The 24,054-nt window shown below is 47.0% G+C and overlaps 2 protein-coding genes across 7 annotated transcripts in view; both read left to right on the forward strand.

Moving 5' to 3' along the window:
- Window positions 1–5,461, forward strand: part of LOC115404432 (putative adenosylhomocysteinase 3) — a 33,988-nt gene extending 28,527 nt beyond the window's left edge. For 3 of the 5 annotated variants that reach the window (XM_030113754.1, XM_030113756.1, XM_030113759.1), the window contains exons 12-17: window positions 10–104; window positions 735–833; window positions 1,745–1,813; window positions 1,968–2,046; window positions 2,594–2,714; window positions 2,809–5,461. In XM_030113754.1, the coding sequence (XP_029969614.1) occupies window positions 10–104; window positions 735–833; window positions 1,745–1,813; window positions 1,968–2,046; window positions 2,594–2,714; window positions 2,809–2,815 (470 nt within the window). In that variant the 3' untranslated portion in view covers window positions 2,816–5,461. Of the gene's footprint in view, window positions 1–9; window positions 105–734; window positions 834–1,744; window positions 1,814–1,967; window positions 2,047–2,593; window positions 2,719–2,808 lie in introns of those variants that run through there. The other 2 variants (XM_030113755.1, XM_030113758.1) reach the window with 1 other exon arrangement.
- A 2,124-nt stretch (window positions 5,462–7,585) lies between these two features.
- On the forward strand, window positions 7,586–23,928 carry LOC115404428 (striatin-interacting protein 1 homolog). Of its 2 annotated transcripts, XM_030113748.1 has the most exons (22): window positions 7,586–7,844; window positions 11,142–11,211; window positions 12,018–12,092; window positions 13,506–13,640; window positions 13,740–13,860; window positions 13,957–14,025; window positions 14,722–14,828; window positions 14,901–15,028; window positions 15,140–15,328; window positions 15,605–15,655; window positions 17,370–17,602; window positions 17,793–17,858; window positions 17,935–17,998; window positions 18,113–18,184; window positions 18,305–18,379; window positions 18,638–18,735; window positions 19,021–19,147; window positions 19,995–20,095; window positions 20,204–20,270; window positions 20,412–20,516; window positions 20,612–20,816; window positions 21,327–23,928. In XM_030113748.1, the coding sequence occupies exons 1-22, from the start codon at window positions 7,734–7,736 to the stop codon at window positions 21,575–21,577; spliced, it is 2,520 nt and encodes an 839-aa protein (XP_029969608.1). In that variant the 5' UTR covers window positions 7,586–7,733; the 3' UTR covers window positions 21,578–23,928. The 2 variants fall into 2 exon arrangements, with proteins under 2 accessions (XP_029969608.1, XP_029969609.1); XM_030113749.1 differs by lacking the exon at window positions 15,605–15,655.
- Window positions 23,929–24,054: the final 126 nt, after the last annotated feature.

A 24,054-nucleotide genomic window follows, 5' to 3' on the forward strand; every position in this document is an offset into this window, starting at 1 on the left:
TGTGGTCAGGCAATAAGAACGTGGTGGTGAGAGAGAACCTGGACCGCATGAAGAACGGCTGCATCGTCTGCAACATGGGACACTCCAACACCGAGATCGACGTGGTCAGTTGATTACGACGCGACGACTCCGCAAAGCGGCTCAAACTGTTTTCCACAGAAGTTATTTTCTTGAGAAGACGACGCAGTATCACAGATTGAGGCGCTTGATGGAAGACGAGAACACGAAAAACACAGACGGCTCCTCGCAGCGCCCGTCTAGGCTTGACCTTGGGCAGCGATTGTTCAGTGTTGTCATGGTAACCTGACAGTGTGAGTCGGTATGAGTTAACGGAGCAGCCATGAAAGGATTGATCCACATCCCGCTGAGACGGTGAGAAAGTGGATCTAATCTTCTTCACAGTGCAGATACATCGGAAAAGCCTGTTTTTAAATCAGTTTGTCATCGAAGAAACAAATCTGTTGCAACTGCAGATGAATCTTAAATGACCGATGCTCACATTGACTGCTGCAGTTGAAAAGGCAAGAAGATTATTAAAACTTTCTTCTTCTGATCTGTTATCAATACGATAGATGAGAATACAGTTCCCATTTGAAAGGACGTTGTAGGAAGGTCATCCTGGGAAAGGGTGATGAAAGGTTTCAGTTCCGTCCAACACAAATAAGAGGAAGTTTGATCAATATTGTAACAAATGAATGACAGTGAAATTTTTTTTTTTTTTTTTTTTTAAACAGGCAAGCCTGCGGACTCCTGAACTAACCTGGGAAAGGGTGCGCTCTCAGGTGGATCATGTGATCTGGCCTGATGGCAAGAGGATAGTCCTACTGGCAGAGGTATACACACACGCGCGCTATTTGCTGATGTAAATATAAAAAACAAAAAATGCTATCCGAAACACTTGGCATCATTTTTCCCTGGAAGTAATCCAATCCGATCCGATCCAAACCTCTATGAATCAGTTCCCGTTCATATTCCTTACACATGTCAAAAACTCTCAGTCAAATCTTGAAATTTACTCGACGGGTTGTATAAAAAAACCTTTGAGAGATGAACACGGGCGCTTGGCCGACGCGTGTCTGTGCAGACTCACTGCAGGCCGAGACAAGCTGTGCCTGCGCGCAAATTACAAGCTGTGACAGAATGAGAGCAGGCCGACGGACGACCTGCCAGCCCCGCCGTGACGGAGTCTCTGAGGCCGTTTGATCTGCCCCCCCCCCCCCCCCCCGTCCTCATCTCCCCTCACCTGCCTTCACATCACAGCCGACCCGTCTTCCAAAAATACATCACAGCGATCCTCCTCGACATGTGGGAACCATCATGCTTTCTTTAAAAGCTATCAGAAAGCCGTTATTTTCCTTCGTCTGCATCATCCAGGAGAAAAAAAAACCGACGGCGCCTTTCTCATCCGTCTTCATCTGCAGTGTTTCACTTTAATGCACTTCATTAGCTGCCGCTCTGGGCAGTGCAGAGGTTAAAAACCTGGCTGGAACTCTAGGTTTGATTGCTAAATGTCACTCTGCGCTGCCAGAGAGGACGACCCCCCCTGAAGGTCAGCCGCATGCACCACAGGGCCCTTCAGGAAATTAATAAATGCGGCGAACCAAGAATGGAGCCGTTGTTCTAGAGAAAGCTTTGCGTGGACGATGTTCGTAGGTTCAAATCCAGGGTGAGAAGCACTGGAATTGGATTTTTTTTTTTTTAAAGATACGTTGACATTCAGATTTTTTCGTCCTTCGTTTCCCAGGGCCGCCTGTTGAACCTCAGCTGTTCCACTGTGCCCACTTTTGTGCTCTCCATCACTGCCACGACCCAGGTAAGACTGCACCGCCCACATTCACAAGGGTGGAAATAGTTTATGCTCTCTCTGACTTTTTTTTTTTCTTTCTCTTAAATATGCTGAATCTCAACATTTCTGTGAGTAACGCTTGTGTCTGTGTGTGTGTGTGTGTTTGTGTGTGTGTGTCCAGGCGCTGGCTCTGATAGAGTTGTACAATGCCCCCGAGGGACGCTACAAACAGGACGTTTACTTGCTGCCCAAAAAGATGGGTAAGGCTTCCCTCATTTCTCCTTCTTTTATTAGCATGAAGCTTTATTGAAGAAGCTTTAAGGAAAGAACAAGGCACTCAACATCAAACGCTGTTTGGAAAACACACTTGACTGGTGGGATATGAGGACAGGAAGTCATTACTGGGAGTTTGTTGCGGCCCAGCGGAGGCCCCCGCAGGAACTGCGCTTTATTTATCAGCAGAGAGAACACAGCCAGCCTCCTCTGCTCCGTCCGGAGCTGCGTCCCAGGACGGATCGTTCACAGCAGATGAAATCCCTCGGTGCCGGGGCACATACGTACGTGTGCGCGCGCACGCAGACTCGACGGCGGCGTTTCCGAGCCGTCCCTCCGCGACCGGGAGCAGACAAACATTGAGCCGAATCTAGGTCATGTTGTTACCAGCACACACACACACACACACACACACCGAGGAGGGAGATGGAAAGGCTTAGATGAGGAAGGAAAAAGCTTCTCAGCGCCTCTCTGTTGACTCTCCATCCTCGTTTTGATGTGAATTCTGACATCTTCTCTCTCCCTCGCCTCCAGATGAGTACGTGGCCAGCCTACATCTCCCAACATTCGACGCACATCTCACCGAGCTGACCGACGAGCAGGCCAAGTATCTGGGCTTGAACAAGAACGGGCCCTTCAAGCCAAACTACTATCGGTAGGAAAACGCCCCAGCACACTCTCGGAACTCCCGTGCTCGGCAGAAGTCGTGCCGTTTCTGCTCTCTGACCCGACCTCCTCTTGTCGTTCAGGTATTAACCAGTGTTGGAGTTGAAGTGAAGAAGTACCAACACTCCAGGACTCGCACAGACTCAGAGGAAGAGGACCGAACAGCCAACACACCGGCTTCATAACCAGGGGGGGCGGGGCGGGGGGAGGGGAGGGAGGGGCCGGGCTCTGCCTGAGCGCTGGGAGGGGGCCGTGACTTTATTCGTTCTTTCGGCAGCCGTTTTCATTTCTTCACACTCGACAACAGTAATAATAATAATAATAATAACAATGATGATGACCGGGCGAAGCAGCTCCTGCCATTTATCTCCCAGAGGCTCGCTGGCTCGCCCCGCCCCCCCCCCCCCCCCCCCCCCCCCCCCCCCGCCCCCCCGATCTTCCTCCCGTCATTTCGTCATCATCACCTTTCCCTCTAGACACGCGTTTATACGTCGAGTTGTATGTAAAACCGCTCCTCTCCCCTCCCATTGCCAGATCTTTTATTGTTTATCTGTTGGAGATTAAATCGCTTAAAAGATATATAGCTTATAAAAATCTTGATTAAAAAAAAAAAACCCTGTCTGAATGAGGATGACGGTTTAGTGACGGATGATTTTCTTTTTCCTCTCTTGTTTTTGATGTTGTTACCGTCTTTTCTTTTCTTTTTTACTTGTGATTTTTGATTATTTTTTCTCGTGTAAACTTTGTCAGGGTGGAGCTAGACTAAGGGGTAGGCGGGGTCTCAGGGTCCAATCATATCATTTTTTTTTTTTTTTTTTTGTCTTCGATTGAGATTCACCAATTCTCTATTTGTCAGCATTTTCTTTACTGATGCTACTTTCCTTATTGATCAGCCTGTAGTTTTGTTTTTATTTGTTTTTACATGACTGGATGGTGATTGGTTCTTTCCACTTGTCACTCGAACCCACAGTCAAAACATCTCATTGGCTGATTTTTTTTTTTTTTTTTTGTTTTCTCCACTTCAAGCTGCTCCCGCGATGAAGTAATGAAAAGTATTAAAGTTTTTCATTCGGTCTTTCATTTGAAGCAAAGGTGTATTGTTGGATCATTACGAGGGGATACTGTATATTTACATATTTATATAGAAATGGCATGTTTTCTATCTTTTCTCTGCTTCTTGCACAATCTAATATGAGTTCTTTGGAAACATGAACATGTCACACAAACAAGCAATTAGGTGTTGTATTGACAGGTGTGACGAATAGACTCAAACCCTCGTTTTGAATACTGTGACAAAATATTGAGATATACCAAATGTTGCAGCAGGCTGTCGCCAGGCCGGTGCTCGGGCAAATTTCTTCAGTCAGGTCCTGATTTAGGGGAGAAAAAACAAACAAACAAACAAAAAGAAAATACAAGTATGGTGCTCATCAGATTTACTGTATCTGCCATACGCTAATAACACAACTCTTTGGTACTCAGATGTAAAATGGTGCAGTTTAAAAACCACTTTAAACTCATTCGTTCATTTCAGTCAACAACAAACAAACATGTATGTCCATGTATAAGTGTCACAGGTCGATTTCCGCTCCCCTTTCCCCCTTAAAGTATTTTACCTGAACTTGAAGCTCATCTGCCAGCTCTGCTTCCACCGAGTGGGATCAAACACACACACACACACACATACACCGCAGCGCGTCATCCAACCCTGTGTGCTGCGTCGTATATGTGAAATCAATTCCACCGCTCCTCTGAAACAGCAGGAAATAGCACAAAAGCTCAGTTTACCAGCAAAAATAAATCCTTTGTCTCACAATTGAAAAGCGCCGGCGACGTTTCAGTGGAGTTTTCCACATTACGACTGAACTTGACTCCAACCAAAGTCTTTGAAGGAGCCGTTCGGCGCTGTGGGAAAGCTGCTTTGTTTTTTTTGTTTTTTTTCTTGCCAGTCTGCCGCTACGTACTTGAAAACGAGCGCGGCTTCAGCCTTCGATCTGCTGTCCAAAAGCACCGTTTGTTTCATCGTTCTACTTTTTTTCTTTTCAAGGAAATCCAGTAAAGCAAGTCAAAATCTAAGTGTTTAAACCTCTGATGTTCTGACTGTACACCGATACGCCATCATCCAAGGACGAACTCTCTTCCTGTCACACTGTTCCCTGCCAATATCTGTGCATCTCTGTCTCCTTGTGCAGTTCAAAATCCCACTTTTGAAGTTGTGTGACTTGTTTTCCTGTTTTTAGTTCTTAATCCTGTTGTCTTAAGTTTTATTTTTCTCCTTTTTTTTTTGTTTTTTTGTTTTGGTTTTTTAATGTGAATGTGTGGTATGCTCTCTACAGAGAGCTGAGATGACTATTGATGACGATTGTGCGTGCGTGTCTCGATGTCTTTCTGTATTTGTACACATCTTTTTTTTTTTTTTTTCCTTTTTTTGCTTTCTTTGTAGGCCGTAGTTGCTTCGTTAACAGCTGCCTCAGGATCCTAGCCTGTGGGGTTAGGGGGGAGAAACTGTTTTGGTTTTTCGTCGGCGCCGAGCTGACCGACACGCGGGTGGGCAGGGGGAAGACACCAGCATCGTATGTGTATATATACATATTATATACAGATATGACAACCTTTAAAAAAAAAAAGTATAGGAAGGTAAAAGAAGAATCGACTCCTGTATTTATTGTTGTAAATCCTCATACGCTGCAAACTGGCAGAAATTCTCAAACATGTTTTAAGTTGTCTAATAAAGATAAAGACCCTATGTTTAAAATATTGCAAGTAATGGTAGATGATGAGCAATAATAAAAGAAAATCTGTAATCTTACTGAATAAAAATGGAAAAAAAAAAGCCAGTATCAGTCTCGTGTTTCTCTTCTTCTCTATGCGATTTATCCTTTTTCTGTTGTGTTTCTGCTGGGACGTTCATTTCCTTGAGGGTTTTCTCCCAAAGGGGTCAATAAAGGTCTGTTTAATCTGATGTGTGACGCCACACCGGGCTGATGCTGGTCGTAATTTGTGCGTGCCGGGAGAGGGGAAGCCCGCCTGTGCAGCTGCCGAGGCCCGTCTGAGCCGGCAGCGACAGCAGGGTCAGGCTGGCTGCGAGCTTTATTTACCCGTGACAGATGAGTCAGGCTCTGTTATAGATGTGTGGGTAAACACAGACGGGATGAGATGCCACTTAAGCCCTCTCAAGCTTTCATTCAAGCAGGATTGCTTTCTGAAAATGTGACTCGTCACCGGGAAATACAAGTATTTTAAGAGATGCGGCGTCAAAACACAACATCGACATCACCTGTTCAGTATTACTCATTGTGAAATCCAAGCTGAACCTTTTCTGTGAAGCTCTGGTAATCTGTCCATACTGTACCCCGCTGCTTCTTCTGGCCTCGTCTACATAATTGCAGAAGATGAATGAATAAATGTATGGATGCATGCATTACTAATTCATGCCGGTCATATGAAAACTTGATGCTGGAGCTGTGGCTCTGTGGGTAGAGAGGGCCATATCAGTGCAATCTAAGAATGACAATAAGATGTGATGCTCTAAGGATGCAGGTTAAAGTTCTTTTGCAAGTCCAGAATCTTTAGAAAACAAATTATGTAATAGTAATAATTCATCTCATCACTGATCGACTCATTCAAGAGATCCTCAGTGGCTGAAGTCCGATTAAATGGACCTGGAATCCCCTCCGATGAACCCAAATTAACTTAGCGCTTGTAAATAATTGAATAAAATCAGGGTCATGTGGCCTTGTTTAACCCAGATCTCACCCCTACATTAAGCTGTACGCTTCAATCATGTCAGCGTGTGTTTTGACTGGGGTGAGAGTGTGTAGGCAGCCTGCGCGCCGGCCCCCACCCTCCACCTATCAATAATTCACTGTCTCAGCAGGGTGAGAGTGGCGGGAGGGGAAATGGCCACAGGAGGCTTCCACCTCCACCTCCACCTCCATGTCTGTTCAACATTTAAAATGGTGAGGCAGACTCATTAAGATGCAGACACATGAACCCATCCAGACCCCTGACAGCAGACTGTGCTGGAAAAAGGCCGATTAGAAACACCATCCACCAGTCGGTACTGCTGAATTATGGTAGCTTGAATTTTACCATCAACAGTTTGGATTTTTCTGTCTTATATCTGAGGAGCTCAATATTAGAAACACTTTGAAAGACAATGTTAAGAGGTAGAATTGTGAAATTAACTCAGACCCTTTAAAATAAGGCGGATATCCTCTATACATTAAAACAGGACATTCGTTTTACCAATAAGTGAAGTGTGGAATATAGAATATTACAGTGGGGAAATACAAAAACATAAAGTCTGTAAAGTATGTTTTTTATTTATTTTTTCTACTGGGATAACCATGAATATTTGGTCAAATTTGAGAGCTTTAACCAGAGCCACAACCAAATGATTTTTATTTTGACAAACACTGTTTTGTGGGAAATTTTGATGTAAGGTCTATCAACCCTTGAATATCATCTTTGCAGCTTTTTTTTTAAAAAATATTAACCATCATCTCAAATCAAATCAAACTTTATTTGTATAGCACTTTTTCATAGTAATAAAAACAACGCAAAGTGCTCAACAGTAAAAAAACAGTAATAAAAACAAAAGAATAACAAATACACGATACTAAAAGCAGAATATAATGACATAATTAAAAAATAAAATTAATAAATGAAGAGGAGGAGGATAAAAATGTGTCACACGGTGCTTTAAAATCATATTTTAACCTAATGACTTGTTTAAATAACTCTTCGTTCAGTTTGGCGCGGTCAGCTGATGCGCGTGTCTGCCTAACCCCGCCCTCTCGGGGCGCGCGGGGACAGCGAATCAAACAGACCGGGGGAGTAACGAGCAGCAGCAGGAGGAGGAGGAGGAGGAGGAGGAGGAGACGGAGACCCTCAACTTGGCTCTCCGGAGTCGGTGCACCTCCAGGCGCGGTGCAGTCTCAGCTCTCCTGCCGGCCCGGAATGCTCCACCCGCGGAGGGGGGAGTGATCCGCAGCCGGCGTGCAGCATGCAGGCGGAGGACATGGAGGTCCCGGTCATCAACAACCTCAACGACAACGGCGACAGGCAGCGGCCGAAGGGGAAAGATGTGTTCAAGGACCAGCAGAAGGAGTCGGAGGTAAATCTGCTCAATGTTTCTTTTTTTCTCTCTCTCTCTCTCTCTCTCTCTCTCTCTCTCTCTCTCTCTCTCTCTCTCTCTCTCTCATGCACCGAGTCGCACACACACACACGCGCGCGCATGCATGCATGCATGCATGCATGCAGGCAGACAGCGAGGTGTTATTTTGGCCACCGGCTCCTATAAATAACCCAGCAGTAATCCTCCAGTGGAGAATGCAGGTGGAGAAATGTGACTGCTGCTGTCAGGACCGCGCCACCAGCTCTGATCCCAGACTGGAGCCGCATGCTCCCCTTTCTCCTGGAGAGCCTCACCGTGTCCTTTCCTTTACATGATCACTGTATGTAATCAAGCTTCAGCCATTATTCACTGTCTAGTAATGAGAGATCTGACTGACGTCTGTACATATGTTTAATATAAATCCAACCAGAGAACAAAATGATGATATTCAATGGTTTTTCTAAAGGGAAAATTACTGTGGGACCATGCAACTGTGTGGAAAAGAACAGATTAGTATATTACATTTCATCCATAACATGAAGTGCACGTGCATTACAGTCATTCAAGATGTAATAACTGTACTGAGTATTTTGCATTTTAACTGGAAGAACAAGAAATGGACAGACACAAATTCAGGAATGTTTCGACTTTTTTCTTCCGCCATTCATAAATGAATCCAGTAACTGAGGTTGCAGCGCTGCAGCATGCCTTCATGCAGGTTGAAGGTGTTCCACATTGTGATTTAACGTCAGTTTTTGTTTGTTTGTTTGATTTTTCAGTGTTTTAACAGTGTTCAGATTCACCTTCTCAGATGTTGGACTGTAAAGTGTAGTCGCTTCTGCTTTTCTCAGTTGAAACCAGCACGGCTCGTGTGAAATCCCACAACAGCTCCACTTCTCCCTCCTCATGAAAAAATTACGAGACGATGATGGCTCCGTCCTGGGGTGGCTCAGAGGTGCCAGCGAGTCGGCCAGAGCCGCCATTCAGGGCCTGGACCACTCAGGCTGAATGGTTTTGGGGGGAATTAGAGCATATTCATCTCCCAGCCGTTGGATTCTGGGGCGGGGGGGGGGGGGGGGGGGGGGGGGGGTTGGTGGTGGTGTGGCGGCTGAATGACACAGACGCTGAAAGTGTGCTGATGCTCCCTGACCTCTCTTCTTTCGTCTGTCTGCTGCTGGGCGACATCATCCTCAGCCCCGATTCGCTGGTGTGAGCCGCTCCTCCTCGCCGGGCCAGCCGGAGCGGTCGCCCGTTGTCCATTCAGCAGCATATGTTGGGCCGGAGTGGCAGGAGGGGGGGGGTGGTGGTCTGCCTTGACACTGCGCCCGGTGTTTGCACGAGAGTGTGCCGACCGAGGACGCCGTGCCAGTTTGGAGCTGGGACCGTTATCAGCTGGCGGCAGGAGGCTGGAGACCGGCGGGGGGGGAGAGGGGGATGAGCAGAATGAGGGGAGATGCAGAGTGGTTCAGCTGATGGCTTTTTGATATATATTCAGTCAGTTTATGTTTTTTATGGAGAGTCACATCAAAATATTCCTGAAAAAATGAAGATGAGCTTCTTCTTTTTCTACTGTGTACGTTGATTTCCTTGCACCAGTAACTCATCTTATCCACGTCTGATTGATCGTTTGTGGTTTACTTGTCAAAATCTGTTTTGTAGGAAGTGAAGATGGAGCAGGTCAGCGGAGCGATCGCAGGAAGTAGTTGACAGTGGAGAGTCTTACTCAGTCAAACTTCCCTTTTCTCCGCGGTGATTTTCCCCCCAGCTTGTTGCCGAGTTGTCGATGTGAAAACGAGCACCTGGTCTCAGACCCGCAGGCCTTCCTCATTTGCACTCTGACTCACACACACCGTACGCGTCCATCAGTCACTCGCGCTCCCGAGTGGCTCTCATTTCCTGGCCTACAAGTGCGGTAATCACATAAATCGCTTTACTTTGGCCCCGGCGTCATAAACAAAACTGACTGACGACCTGTGTATTACAGCTGATGCGGTGAGCATTTATAGGAGGCATTTACATCGCGCTGCTCGGTTATGGAAGCAGGACCGCTGACTCAGAGTGCACGTCCTTATTTACAGTCCTCGCCGGCCCCTCGGGGAGCTCTTCACGGGGTTAAACACAGCTTGCACCCGTTGAGCTTGCCAGTCCTGCCTGCAGTCTTTCTTAATTCTCATTTGCATGAAATGCATATTTAATATCGTCTGAAGGGACATTTCAGTTTAGAAACCACTCCCAAAAGCTGCGTGTTACTATCACCGTGTGCCGCTCACACTGTCGCCGTGCACGGCCTGCACATGCAGCGTTATCTGGCACTCGTGGAGATGCCTTTGTTTGTACTGCACACTCCCCTTTTCCTGCACGTGGAAGAGGAATTGTTTTCAGGTGATCCTCTGTGTGAACTTGTCTGGTCAGGAAAAGCTGTTTGTAAGTTTGAGGAAAAACTGACCTTCACAGAAACCAAGGCTCCTCAAGGTCAAGTCAGAAAATATCGCCTGGAGTGCTTTTCTGTAACTCTGCAGTATCATTTTCAGTCATCCCAGCAGCTCTTTTCTCTCCTCTGGCTTTAAGGGTTTTTAATATATGTCTCCACACGTGTAATTGTATCACATTTTCTCCAAATCCCGCTCAGATCCTTCAGGGACAAGTTCAAGGAAATGTGTTCCTCCTCCTTTTTAAATTCTGAGGAGCATGCAGACGGAGTTGTTGAGATTGAACGCAGCCGGCCCGTGGCGCCTAAAGACGCTCCATGTGCGCGGCGCGTCTCGTGGGGCATGTGCTGATCACAGGGTGAGGCTAAAGTCGGAGCCAGGAGAGACCCTTGCCTGGATACAGCAGCTAATCTGCTCCGAGGTGGGGGGGGGGGGGGGGGGTGACTGCCGGCTCCTTCAGTTTAGAGCCTCCTGTTTCTCTCTCAATTAGTCTGATTAGAGCAGCAGCCATGAAGAGAGCACCTGTAATTCCAAGTAGCTCCTTACAACTGAAAAAAAAAAGAACAGTAAATGACCAATCAGCTGTCAGCAGAGGAAAAACATACAGGATGAAGGAAAGTGAGCCTCAGGAGCATGTGTGTGTGTGTGTGTGTGGGGGCGGAGTGTGTATGCGCGTGACCGCAGATGGAGTGGCGAGTAGAGGTAGGTGTAAAATATGTGAATAGCCGACAGCGTGTTTGTGTTTGTTTGTGTGTCAGTGGGTGTCGGGACATCTGTGAGCCGCAGCTCTCAGGGTCACACTGCCGTGAATGTTAATGTGTGTTTCTCATGTCCTTTTTTTTTCTTTTTTTTTTTTCCATGTCCCCAGAGCTCCATGGAGTCTCCGAACCTGGAGTTTGAGTATGGAGACACGGACACGCTCACGGCCGAGCTCTCGGGTAACACAGACCGCTTCCTGCACCTTCAAGAACCATCAGACTTTTACTACCTGCAACCAAAACCATCCACATTCAGACCTAGAAATTATGACTTTTACTTCATATTTCTCCTTGAGAATTGCTTCAGTGATGCTTTTCCAGATCTGGTGCTTGTTTCTGCTGTTTGTTTTTCACATACTTTTTATATAAAACCCAAATAATAAATGATGAGTGGCTGCAACGTTTCCTGTTGCTCACAAAAATGACTGACGTTATTAGTAATCATGAGCGCGCTGTGATTATACATTCAGATCTGCTGCTAACAGCTTGTGTGTGACTGGAAGGTAAACTGAATATTAAATGTCCAATATTTACTTTCTAATGAGTAATTTACATTCCCCGTCTCCCCGGCATCGTCATTATTTCTCGGTTCCAGCCGGAGTGTGGATGGAAAATTTGGAACGACGGCGTTGATTTCATGTCAAAGCGACCGTCCTTCTGTGAGCGAGAGTGTGTGTGTGTGTGTGTGTGTGTGTGTGGCGGCTGATTTGCCAAGAGTGTTAGTCACAGTGGCGAGCGCAGACAAACAGACAGGCGGCCTCTGTGGCCGTCCGGAGACGGTGAAACCCAACGTTTATTCGCTTTTTCTTCCTCTACTCTTGTCTCCTTGTCTCACATCGATGTTGTCTCTTTTTCATTTCCTCCTCTTGTTTTCTCTCTCCGAACTCCTCGGAGTTGTTCCCAGAAAAACAAGTGATAAACTCCCAGTGAATCCTCCGCCGTCAGATATCGGCTTCCTGTCTGAGCCTCCCCTCTCGTCTCCGCAGAGCTCTACAGCTACACGGAGGAGCCGGAGTTCGCCCTCAACAGAGACTACTTCGAGGAGGACTTCAGGAGCCACGGTACGGTAAATCCGAGCTTTTTGCTCCAGGTTTCCCATCAGGCCTGGCTCCCGGGCGGAGGAAGCCGGAGCTGCCCGCTGTGTGTTTGATGCGGATGCTGCTGTGCTGCTGTTTATCTCGGCGACAGGCGGACGGAAGAGGGCCGCGGCGTCCTTTACTGAGGCGTTGAAGGTTAAATAAGCTGAATAGATTGCCGGACGACTCCGGTTCACTGCGAAAACAATCCCAAATGTCGAATGAGTTTTTTTTTTTTTAAACTGACCGGTGTGACGCGGTGCCGAACAGACACATCGGAGCTCTGCTTCTTTTAAGCCCTTCAAAGAACGAATGTTCCTCCAGATCCAGACGGGAGGGCCGTCCCAGACCATGTGATTCGTGTTTGGGTTACCGAGGATAAAAGCAGCTTCTGCCGCATAAACCTTGGCTTTATTGTCTGCATAACAAAAGATCAGCGCATGGTGATTTATTTCTCAATGTGAGCCGTTGTTCAGAGGAATAATCAAGTTTTCTTCTTGGATATTTGGTGCAGGAGCAGTAATTTACCACCTTCTGCACGCCGCGGTTTGCAGAAGGTGGTGCGACATCGGAGTGTGCGACGCCTCTGCCCGCAAAATTCCACGAAGTCACGCATGTAAATTACTGTCGTTATCCGGACGCGTCTAATTTAAGCTCCTCGCCGGTTTTCTGGAGAAATCAGAGAGCGTTTTCTGTCGGGCTGACTGGAGTCGACAGCACATGTCAGAATATCTTAAGGAGAAGAAGATCAGTGCTTGGCTGATGATGAAGATGATGTTCTGCCTCCTAATGCCTATTACTGTCTGTTTAATCAAATGACGGCTCCAAGAATAGATGACAGGAAGTAATCGGGTCTGAGTCTTTTCCAGGGACGGCGTGTTTTTCTTATCAGTGCCGTAGTCCTCGTAGTAGTTTGAGATCTGGGCCGTGTGACAAGAGCGGTAATCTTTTATCTTCGCTGGTGCTCTCCATATCCATTCCCCCTTCAGGATATTACTGTCTGTTAACTATCAGAACTTATTGCTTTCAGCTGTTTCCAGAGCCGATGAAGTAGATATGGAAGCCACATTTAATTTAGCCGCCATGTTTACACCCATAAATTCACATTAAACAGCCAAAGGAATAAACAGCAAACAATTCACGTGGAAGAGAGAGAGAAGAGTGTGAAAAAATGAACAGAAAACCTTATTTTTGTTGCTCTCCATCGCAGTGACGTTACTGGGGTGATTCAAATAAAACTTTCTCTTTTTAGTATGATTTCTTTTTGTGATTTAAAAGAAAAAAATGCTGATGAAAGGCATCCTGACTCTGCCCTGAAGCTCTCATGTCCCCCGGAAAAAGGCACGGTTAGCCTTCGAAAGTGACCTTGCGCCGTGTGTGTTTGCGTCCGCCCCGCAGCTAAAGGCCGGCGGTGGATCGAGCTGGCGGCGGAGGAGCAGAGGGCGTATGTGATGAGGCTGCTGGACGCGCTGGAGGTCACGGACAGGGACAAGAGGCTGAAGGTCGCCAGGGCCATCCTGTACCTGGCTCAGGGTGAGCGCCCGCTAACCGGTCCTGAAATGCGTTTCAGAGAGCGGCCGCTCATTTCTCTGAACGTAAAACACCCTGACGAAAGCGCTCCGCTCCCCTCAGGGGTGTTTGACGAGTGCGACACCGAGGTGGACGTGCTCCACTGGTCCAGGCACAACGTCTTCCTGCTCTACGACATGGGCATCTTCACCGCGCTGCTGGAGCTGCTCAGCATGGAGATCGAGTGAGTGGGACCAGCGCGCGACTCGACGCACCGTCCGCTGTCTTTTCTGAAACAAGCAACCGACACAACGTGTGTGTGTGTGTGTGGCTCCTGCAGTAACAACCAGGCGTGCAGCAGCGCCGTCAGGAAGCCCGCCATCTCTCTGGCAGACAGCACAGAGCTCAGGTAAGCCATGAAGTCTCATGGTCCGTACAATATGTGGATTAAAAAAAAAAAAAAAAACCAGACAGGGTGTTTCTTTTCCAAGTACACCTTATTTCCTGGCGCCCTTGTTTGACAATATCATTTATTTTAATGGATTGAAGAGGTGGATGGATGTTATTCCTCCCTGTGATGATAAAACTAACCTTTAAAAGAATAAATCTAAATCACTTCTTACTCTTTTTAAGTGTCCAGAGTGTAAATTGTAATTAAACTATGCGTCCCTCTCCCTCACATTCATTTGGTCTCGGCTTCAGCCTAATAGGATTGATTTTTTTATTTTTTTTTTTAAACAAAACAGAATGGATGCTCCTACACACACACACACACACACACACTCATAGCTGAGTCTGTTACGTTTCCCACATGAACACTTACGAATAATTACATGCTGGAGAGGAGTGGATTTGCACCTAATTGCTCCTGCAGAACCCAGAGCCATTATGGTTATTTAGAACAAAGAGGTTAATGCACAAAACGCCGCCTGACGTACAGATGATAACCGGGACTGAATGGAGCATTGTTTTCTCTCAGACTTAGATGCAAGCTGCAAAACAAAGCTCGACTTCCACTCATCATTTGGACTTTATGCTGCTTAGAAAAACATTGAAATGCACACAAAATGCGAAATACATCAGTGTGCATCGGTGGCTGTTGCAGAGTGTTACTGAGCATCATGTACCTGATGGTGGAGACCATTCGAGTCCAGACAGAAGACGACCGGCCCGAGTGGACTGCGGCCAGGGAGTCCTTCAAGAATGAGCTGGGTATGTGGAGTGTTTGTGTTTCCGTTGAGGTTTTTTTTGCATTTTATCGATCCGGTCCCGTGTTTCCCGCAGGATCGCCCATGTACAACGGCGAGCCCTTCGCCCTGCTCCTCTTCACCATGGTCACCAAGTTCTGCAGCATGAACGCGCCGCACTTCCCCATGAAGAAGGTGCTGCTGCTGCTCTGGAAGACCACTCTGGTCGGTACCGGTCACTTCGACGCCCGTGGCCAAATTTCAAACATTGCTGAAGTTCTTTTCTTTTCTTTTCTTTTCTTTTCTTTTCTTTTCTTTTCTTTTCTTTTCCCACAGTTCACGCTGGGAGGTTTCGAGGAGCTCCAGGAGATGAAGGTGCGGGGCCGCGAGCGCCTCCACCTGCCGCCGCTGCCGGAGGACAGCATCAAGGTGGTGAGGGCCATGAGGGCGGCGTCGCCGCCGGCCTCCGCCATGGAGCTCATCGAGCAGCAGCAGCAGCAGAAGCGAGGCCGCCGCAGCCGCCGGGTACAAGTCGCAGCCGCGCTCGCCTTTTTTTTTTTTTTTTTTTTTTTTCCCCAGCATGCACATTATTCTCACACTCATTTTAATGCCGATGCTAAACTACTAACATGACTTAATCAGTCCAAGTACGGAATAGTTGGATCTTGGTGCTCGGACAGTTTTGGGGAATCCCAGCCTTTTTTTTTTTTTTGTCTTTGAGCTTTAACAGGACAGGCTCTCTCTCTCTTCTTCTTCTTGCCGTCTGGTTTCTCATTGCCCGTCTTCCTTGTGTCCCCACAGAGTGCCTTTGTTGATAGCTTGGAAGGAGACAGTCCCTTTCCCAAGAAGCAGGTCTTTACCCACAACTTCCCTGTTTTCCTGCTGCATTTTTCTCTCTGCACTGAGCTGGACTTTTTTTGCACTCCTCTCCCACTTTCCCCCCCCCCGAACCGCCTACAGCCTCTCCCTCCTCTCTCTGTATCTTTCCCTTCCCTCCTCCTCTGCGCCCTCATTCTTTCCATTTAACCTGGTCCGGGCCCGCCGGGATGCACCACGTTTATTCAGCGAGTCGGATATTTGACCAAACTTGTCTAGACTCTCCTCATTCGGGCAATTCTCAGTGCAGTAGATCAGAAACGTAATGATCTGACTCCCTTTGGTGCACCCTTACATTTCGCTTCAAATTCAACACTTTATTGGTTTTTCCATCCTCCTCCTCCTCCTCTTCCTCTTCCATGCATGTGTTTTGTCTCTTCTAATACTCACCCTCTTGTTCTTTTTAGTTGACTCCTAACTTTTAAATGATTTTGCATGTTTCCTCTATATTCCCGCCCTTCCATCTCGTCCTCTCTCCCATCATCATTTTCTCTCTCATCCTTCTTCCTCCTTTCCTCCTCCTCCTCCTCCTCCTCTGTGGCCTGCTGAGTCGGTGGCGGTGGGGTTTGAGGGACGGGGCTGACTTGCTGGCTGTTACCATTGGCGCTGCGGCGGTCACTGTCCCATAGACGGATCACTCCAGACATCCACAGTAGCAGCATCTCTCCCCCGATAGTTTTCATCGCATCGCTGCGAAAAAAAAACCCAAAAAAAAAAAACACCTTGCACCCGTAGACTCTGGACTAGGGGTCAATGTCTTGAAAATGCATTCCTTGAGGAGGTGACCTGAGCTCGCCGTCACCACGGTCTCGCGTCTGGGCGTCATTTGACCTCTCTCTCTCTAAGTGGATGCCATTGAAAGCAGTTGCCCCCTAACCCTGACGGAGAAACACACTCTAGCTTTGACCTCCCGCCCTGTCAGAGAATGGCTTTTCCATAGAGAATGGCTCACGACACAGGCTCACCCTCTCACTCCCCCCCCCCCCCCCCCCCCCCCCCCCCACCACCCCCCTCCACCATACACTCTCCACACTCCTCACTGTAGGACTGCCACCGGCGCACCATACATCGACTGCAGCAGCTCGACTAACGCCCAGATCGCTGACTCATGCCTGATGCTTGCACTATTATCACAGTCATTCATCGGAAAATCAAAGATAGCGTGCGAGTGTTTGTGTGTGTGGATGTGTTTTACACTTGAGATGAAGTGGGATTGTGTGCAGATAAGAGATCAATACAAAGTCTTTGTCTGAGTTTTTGCTTGCATCCTTTGCCTGTTCCTTCTGAAGTGCGGCCGTGTGGTAAGTCTCTGCTGGAGAATGTGTCGAATGATGACTTTTACCTTTCAGACGGGGGGAAGGCCGCTTTGATTTGACCTGCTTTCTTTGCAGTTTTCAGCAGAACTTATTGGGATCTGCAAATTTTGTGACTTCCAGAGCCATTTTCTCCCCTTAAACAAAATACAGTTTATCTAGAGGAGCTTGTTTAACATTCAAAATGAAAAACTTTACCACAGTTACTGTTTTACTTTTGGCTTTTTAGGAATCCAACAGTTGACTAATTCCCTCACATATACTGATCGCTTCTTCCCATAATATGATTTGGATTTTTTTTTTAAGATTTAGAGTAAAATATTCCGTTAAAAGAAGGGGTGTAATAAAGGCTGCCTGTCTCCTGTCTTCCCTGTCAGCCTCTGGTCAAGCAGGACAGCCTGGACACCTACAACGAGCGGGACCCCTTCAAGAACGACGACGCCCGGGACGAGGAGGAGGACCCCGAGGACACGGACAGCGGCATCGAGGGCGAGGTGGACCCGCTGGACCGGGACGTCATCATCCAGCCGCCGCCGCCGCCGCCCCCGCTGAGGCCCCCGACGGAGAGGGTCAACTTCCCCAAAGGCCTTCCCTGGGCGCCCAAAGTCAGGTGAGAGAGAGAGAGAGAGAAAGGACACAAACACTTGATAGCGCCGCATCCATCACACGTTCATAATCAGTCAACCTGCACTTTGTCTGTGTGACTGATGAGGTTTGAGGAGGCTCGTGCAGCGGGCTGCGCCGCTGTGTTTCCGGGGGCTGCTCCTAAATGAATCCGAAACCCCGATTTGCCTCCGCAGGGAGAAAGACATCGAGCACTTCCTGGAGACCAGCAGAAACAAGTTCATCGGCTTCACTTTGGGAAAGTAGGTGTGAAACGACCTCCGTTTCTCTTTCAACCGCCTCGTCCTTCAGCCTGACGTGACTGTGCGGCGTTTTTAGTGACACGGAGACCCTGGTGGGCTTACCCAGACCCATTCACGAGAGCGTGAAGACTCTGAAACAGGTGGGTGGGAATAATGAATCGAGGGCCTTCCATCATTACTGTACGCACTGAGAAGTGGAGTGAAACACAGGGATACATCTCTAAAGTCATTTTTTTTTTCTCTCTCTTTTCCAGCACAAATATGTTTCCATCGCTGAAGTCCAGATTAGGAAGGAGGAGGAGCTTCAGCAGTGTCCTCTGACTCTGGTCAGGCTTTCCTCCAGTTTTAAGAACTTCAAAAACTCAATGCTTTTCCAAACCTGAAAAAAAAAAAACATCTCCTTCCCATCTTTCTTCTCTCTGAATCTCTGTGTGCGACGTTGAAAGGGGGAGGAGGATGTGGAGGAGACGCCGGCGGAGATGCTTTACCTGGGAATGCTTCCCAACCTCTCACAGTATGTGGTGGGTAAAAATAAATGTACTGCAATTTGATGAACGCATATTGATAAAACACACTTTATGTCACAAAAACAATCTAAAATTCTGTGTTTTGTAACAAAAAGTACACTAATTATGGTAAAAACTCATTTAAAATATTTGTTTTTACCCACAAAATAAATTAGAGAGGCTCATAGACCTTGACCCCCTGGTTTAGATGCAGTCGGTTACGTGTCAAACCACGTCTGCTTGGTGTCGTGTTTCGTTTTATTTTCCGGTCAGATCGCCCTCCTAAAGCTGCTGCTGGCCGCAGCGCCGACTTCCAAAGCGAAAACAGACTCCATCAACATCCTGGCTGATGTCTTGCCCGAGGAGATGCCGTAAGTAAAGAAGCACTGCATTCCTCTGATGTTGTTTTCTTTTTTTGTCCCGTGGTGCCATTTCTTGGCTTTAGAATAACGGTGATGAATGTAAAATGATCTGTTTTTCTTTTCCTCTTTGGCTGTGAATGTAAGAAGAAACTATTTCCTCGGAGCAAAACACACAAACTGAATGGGACATGACTGATATGTTTTGCTCAGTAGAGCCTGTTTCTGCGTGACTATGAGCTGAAGCTTTGTGAAAATCCGAGACTTGTGTGCGTGTGTGTGTGTGTGCGTCTTCAGAATCACCGTCCTCCAGAGCATGAAGCTGGGGATCGACGTGAACCGCCACAAAGAAATCATCGTCAAGGCCATCTCCGCCCTGCTGCTGCTGCTGCTCAAGCACTTCAAGCTCAATCATATCTATCAGGTTACACACACACACACACACACACACACACACACACACACACACACACACACACACACTGTGTCCTCCTCGCGTTCACCTCCATCTAATATCCAGGCACCTCCCCCCAGCAGCTACCTCCACCGCGCCTACACCTGACCCTCCTGAATCAGCCTGATTGAATAAAGAGAAAGCCCGCCGCCGCTCACGTCAGTAGTCCTGCGTTTAGGCGTCACCGATGCAGATATTTTGCTGTTGCTAAGGAAGAGGAGATTCCTTCACACGGTGGATTGGCTGCTCTGCAGCATCACAGTGGCGGCGCCCTCTGCTGCAGATGAGAGAGACTGCAGGCAGATGCTGCCGCTGCTGCTGCAGTGGGGAGGAAGGGCGCGCTGAGGCTCGCAGTAGAAAACTACAACTGAGCGAACAGACTTTAATGAAGGAGCTGGACGTTCCAAAGGTAAAGCTGAATACATTTTGAGCAGCTTTGTTGGGATTATGAAGACCTTCAGCTGCAAAACGACTTATTTTAATCTACGAGAAGCTTCCTGAATGAGTTAAAGGTTAAATATATGGCTACCACGTGTAAATAATCAAATCCCCCGGGTCAGGATCTTTTTCCCCACTGAGGAAACTCATCAACGATACAGGATTACCAGATAAAGGATTATTATTTTCTCCTCTATTCTCTCTATAAATGTTCTAGATCCTCATGTTTCTGAATGCCTGCCACTGACTGCACAATGACAACTAAAACCAAACAACAGAAGTGTGACGGTTCAGTCACAGTTTTAGTCGCCGCTTCTTTTCCCAGACTGCCAAAACTCTCTAACAATGCTTCCTCTCCCCGCCTCCTCTTCCCCTGCAGTTCGAGATCGTCTCCCAGCACCTGGTGTTTGCCAACTGCATCCCACTCATCCTCAAGTTCTTCAACCAGAACATCATGTCTTATATCAGTGCCAAAAACAGGTAGAGCCGTCCTCTGCTGCACTGCACCTCTCTGTCAGGTCCAGAAGTTTTCGTCGTTTGTTTGGTCTGAAAAGGCAGCGGTTGTTTGTTTGTGTGTTTTGTGTGTAGCATCTGTGTGCTGGACTTCCCCCACTGTGTGGTCCATGAGATGCCTGAGCTCACAGCAGAAAGCCTGGTGAGTCACAACGCTATAAGATTGATTGATCCTGGCCGGATAAAGATCAGATAGGATTGTGTCCACCGCTCTGACACTGTGACCTTGTCCTGTGTGCACGTGTGTGTGTGTGTGTGTGTGTGTGTGTGTGTGTGTCTTCAGGAAGCAGGAGACAGCAACCAATTCTGTTGGAGGAACCTGTTTTCTTGCATCAATCTGCTGAGGATCCTGAACAAGTTGACCAAGTGGAAACACTCCAGGACCATGGTGTGTGTTTCTGCACACTTTCAAAGAGTGTGTTTCCGTCTTAACGCATCGTTCTTCAAACATATATATTTCCCGTGATGCCGTTCCTGCACCAGATGCTGGTTGTTTTCAAGTCGGCCCCCATCCTGAAGAGAGCGCTGAAGGTGAAGCAGGCCATGATGCAGCTCTACGTCCTCAAGCTGCTGAAGATCCAGACCAAGTACCTGGGCCGCCAGTGGAGGAAGAGCAACATGAAGACCATGTCGGCCATTTACCAGAAGGTGCGCCACCGGCTCAACGACGACTGGGCCTACGGGAACGGTAAGCGCACGAGAACAATAGATCCGAATCTAAAGATCTGCCAAAAGCTTCATACATGGGACAGATGATCGCCGTCACTTTAATTCATGACATATGTTGATCGGTGAGTCAGGTTTTCACAGCTCAAAATGAGGGACGACATGAGAGATGATCTGCAGTCCTGTGACGAGTGTTAATTATCTCCAGCCGTCCTCCTTTTTGCCCCGACGCCCTGCTGAGTAACAACGCCGATTCATGAGGAAACGCGATCACCCCGGGCAGGGAGCATGTGTGCCTTTCTCATTGTATAAATCCTGTGGGTCCATATATGTGTGTGTGTGTGTGTGTGTGAAATCCAATCCTCTTTCAGCCACGAGCAAATACTCTGGATTGTGTTGCCATAGCAACATGGAAAAGAGGGATATTTCAGGGTCACCATCCCTCACGGGAGAGCGAGTGCTCTGTCGTCGGCGTCGGAGAGCGAACCGGAGAAGCCTATTGGGTAATCGATTGGCCCGTTGTGTCGTTCAGATATCGACGCCCGGCCCTGGGATTTCCAGGCGGAGGAGTGCGCCCTGCGGGAGAGCATCGAGAAGTTCAACGCGCGGCGCTACGACAAGAACAGGAACGGCGAGTTCGCGCCGGTGGACAACTGCCTGCAGAGCGTGCTGGGCCAGCGGGTGGAGCTGCCCGAGGACTTCCGCTACAGCTACGAGATGTGGCTGGAGAGGGAGGTGTTCTCGCAGCCCATCCAGTGGGAGGGGCTGCTGCAGGATCCGTAGGCGGACGGACGGCAGGAGGGGAGGGACGGCCACACGCACACTTTACGCTAACATGTGCCTACGACTACTGTGAAGACGCGACAGGCATGACCAGAGGTAGCACTTCGTCAAGAAAACACGTGGAAACGTAGCAGGAGGCTGTCTGACTGCCCCTCATGTTACACAGTGAATCGTCAGTTTATATGTCCCCCCCCCCACACGCACACACACACACACACACACACACTTTTTTTAAACCGGTCGGTGCTTTTCTGACTCTTTTTCTGATTGTTTTGTATCCGTGCGTGTTAAACATTTTATGAGAAATGATTTTTTTTCAAAAGAAGGTGTAAATTTAAATGATTTCTAATCATTTTTGTTGCTTTGTTTTTTTTAATATTATGATTTTAACACAAAGCCTGTAGGAATCGTCGGTCGCGGATGCTAGATTCGAAATGTCTTACTATGTATTTTGCAGAAAAGAACAAATTCTACCACGATGTCATGGTAGCTCAAATGTAGAAGTGAGAGCTCTGTGCTCTCATGGCACCAAAAAAAACCAACAAAAAAACAAGAACACACTTATATATACACCAGCTAGAAGTATGAGGGTTTGTTCATGGATGATAGGTAACTTTCTGTTCAGAAAACAGTAAAAAGATGGTTAAATGTGGGCAGAAAGTGTTAGTAGAGAGAAAAACAATAAGAAGAAAACACTCTTTTTCTTTTAAAAGTATTTCTTATTCACCTAACATCAATAAGAGGCTGTCAAAAGTCATATTTTCTCTTTCTCGTGTTAAAAGAAAATCATAATGACACGCTCTCCCTGATCTACAGCAGATTTTATTTCACTTTTAGATGTTATTGAGTGGCTGTTTCTAGTTTCTGGTGAACTGGAAACGGGTTTGCAGCCTTTTTTTTTAAAGACATAGCCTACTAGGGGGGCTTCAAAGAAAAAAAAAAACCATGGCTTTGTGATTTCTTCACAGACTTACTTGATAAAAATTAAACCTATAAATATTCCTACTCTATTGATTTTGGATCAAGTGAGAATCTCGGCTTCGTGTTGGTAGATATTTGGCGTCGTCTGGCCTCGAGGCCAGAAATAAACTCGCTCCGGATCATTATGTCGTCAAGGTGAGATTTCTGTTTGATTCTTTAAATACATTTTCAGTTTTGAGAGCGAAATACTTAAAGGATGAGCCCACAGCAAGCCCAGCATATTTTCTCCTCTCAGCTGGTGTCTCCCAGCATCCCTCCTCCCCCCACCCCGAGCACATGGCCGGCGGCTTGGCGAGCCCCGTGCCACAGTCCAGCTGACACAAAACCAATGGTGCTGTTTGTTTTTTGTTTTTTTTTTTTTAAATTGTCAATGAAGGCAAACTAACTTTTTCTTCCTCAGCTTTTGACTACCTAAAAAATAGTTTCCTGGAAATGTCACTTAAGCACACGAGCAAGCACAGAGGACAGGAAGCACGAGCAGTCCGTGGTCTGTCTGTACCGTTACCGACTCCAGAGCCGTCGTGTATTATCTCTGTACAGAACAACGCATTCGAGACTCCTGTTTTTAAACGTCTCTGTACAATTGTGCATGACAACTTTTCTGTTCTGTGCCCGTGTTTTGCCTCTTAACGTTTGAATTCTTTGGTCTAATAATGTTTCCAGCACAACTACAACTGTATGTTTTCTTGTAAAGCCGCGGTGCTGTACTGTCACAATGGGTTTTATTTACTTTCATCCTCTTCAGGAAAGTCAGATCTTTAAAGAAGTAATATTGTATACTCTATAGATTCTCAGGTTTACGGAGATAATATATTGCAACAGTCTGAAAAGCTTCCTAGCCGCCGTCTAGCTCATGATTTGTGGGGGAGAATGCACATTCTTCATCATCATCATCATCAGAAGCACCAAACATTTCCTGCCTCAACTGAAGCAAAAGAACCGATTGTGATTTTGAAGTCGTCAAGTTCAAATGTCTGGGGTTTTTTTTTGTATCTCGTGCCAAATCCGAGTGCCATGTCCGGTTTTTATTTTGTGGCTGCCATCAACACATTGAAACTACCAGTAAAGGTTTGCAATACAAAGGCATCATTTTCTACCTGAAGACTGTACAATCGATGAAAATTGCTGTTTATTTTTTTCCTTTTGTTTTCGGTTTCTGGTATTGTATTTTACCAGAGGTGTTTCGCATTGTATGAGTGTTGCTACGGTATAAACCATGTGCTTTTGTTACTCACATTTCCATATCTGCAAAGTCCAGATACTGAATTTGTTCAGGGGGGTATGTGCAATCGCAGATTCACACAGGCATTATACAATAGAATGACAAACTATGATATCAGAGTTGCTTATTAAACGGTGTTGAACACTTGCCGTTGTTTGTGAACTCATTTTTAAAGCCAACGCAAAACAAACATGATGCTGTACTCCCAATATGGATACACTGTCTCTGGATTTTTGTATATAATATGGGGAAAAAAAGCCATAAAAATATCTGG

Source organism: Salarias fasciatus, chromosome 17, assembly GCF_902148845.1.
Source record: "Salarias fasciatus chromosome 17, fSalaFa1.1, whole genome shotgun sequence".
In the NCBI taxonomy this organism is placed as follows: Eukaryota; Metazoa; Chordata; class Actinopteri; order Blenniiformes; family Blenniidae; genus Salarias; species Salarias fasciatus.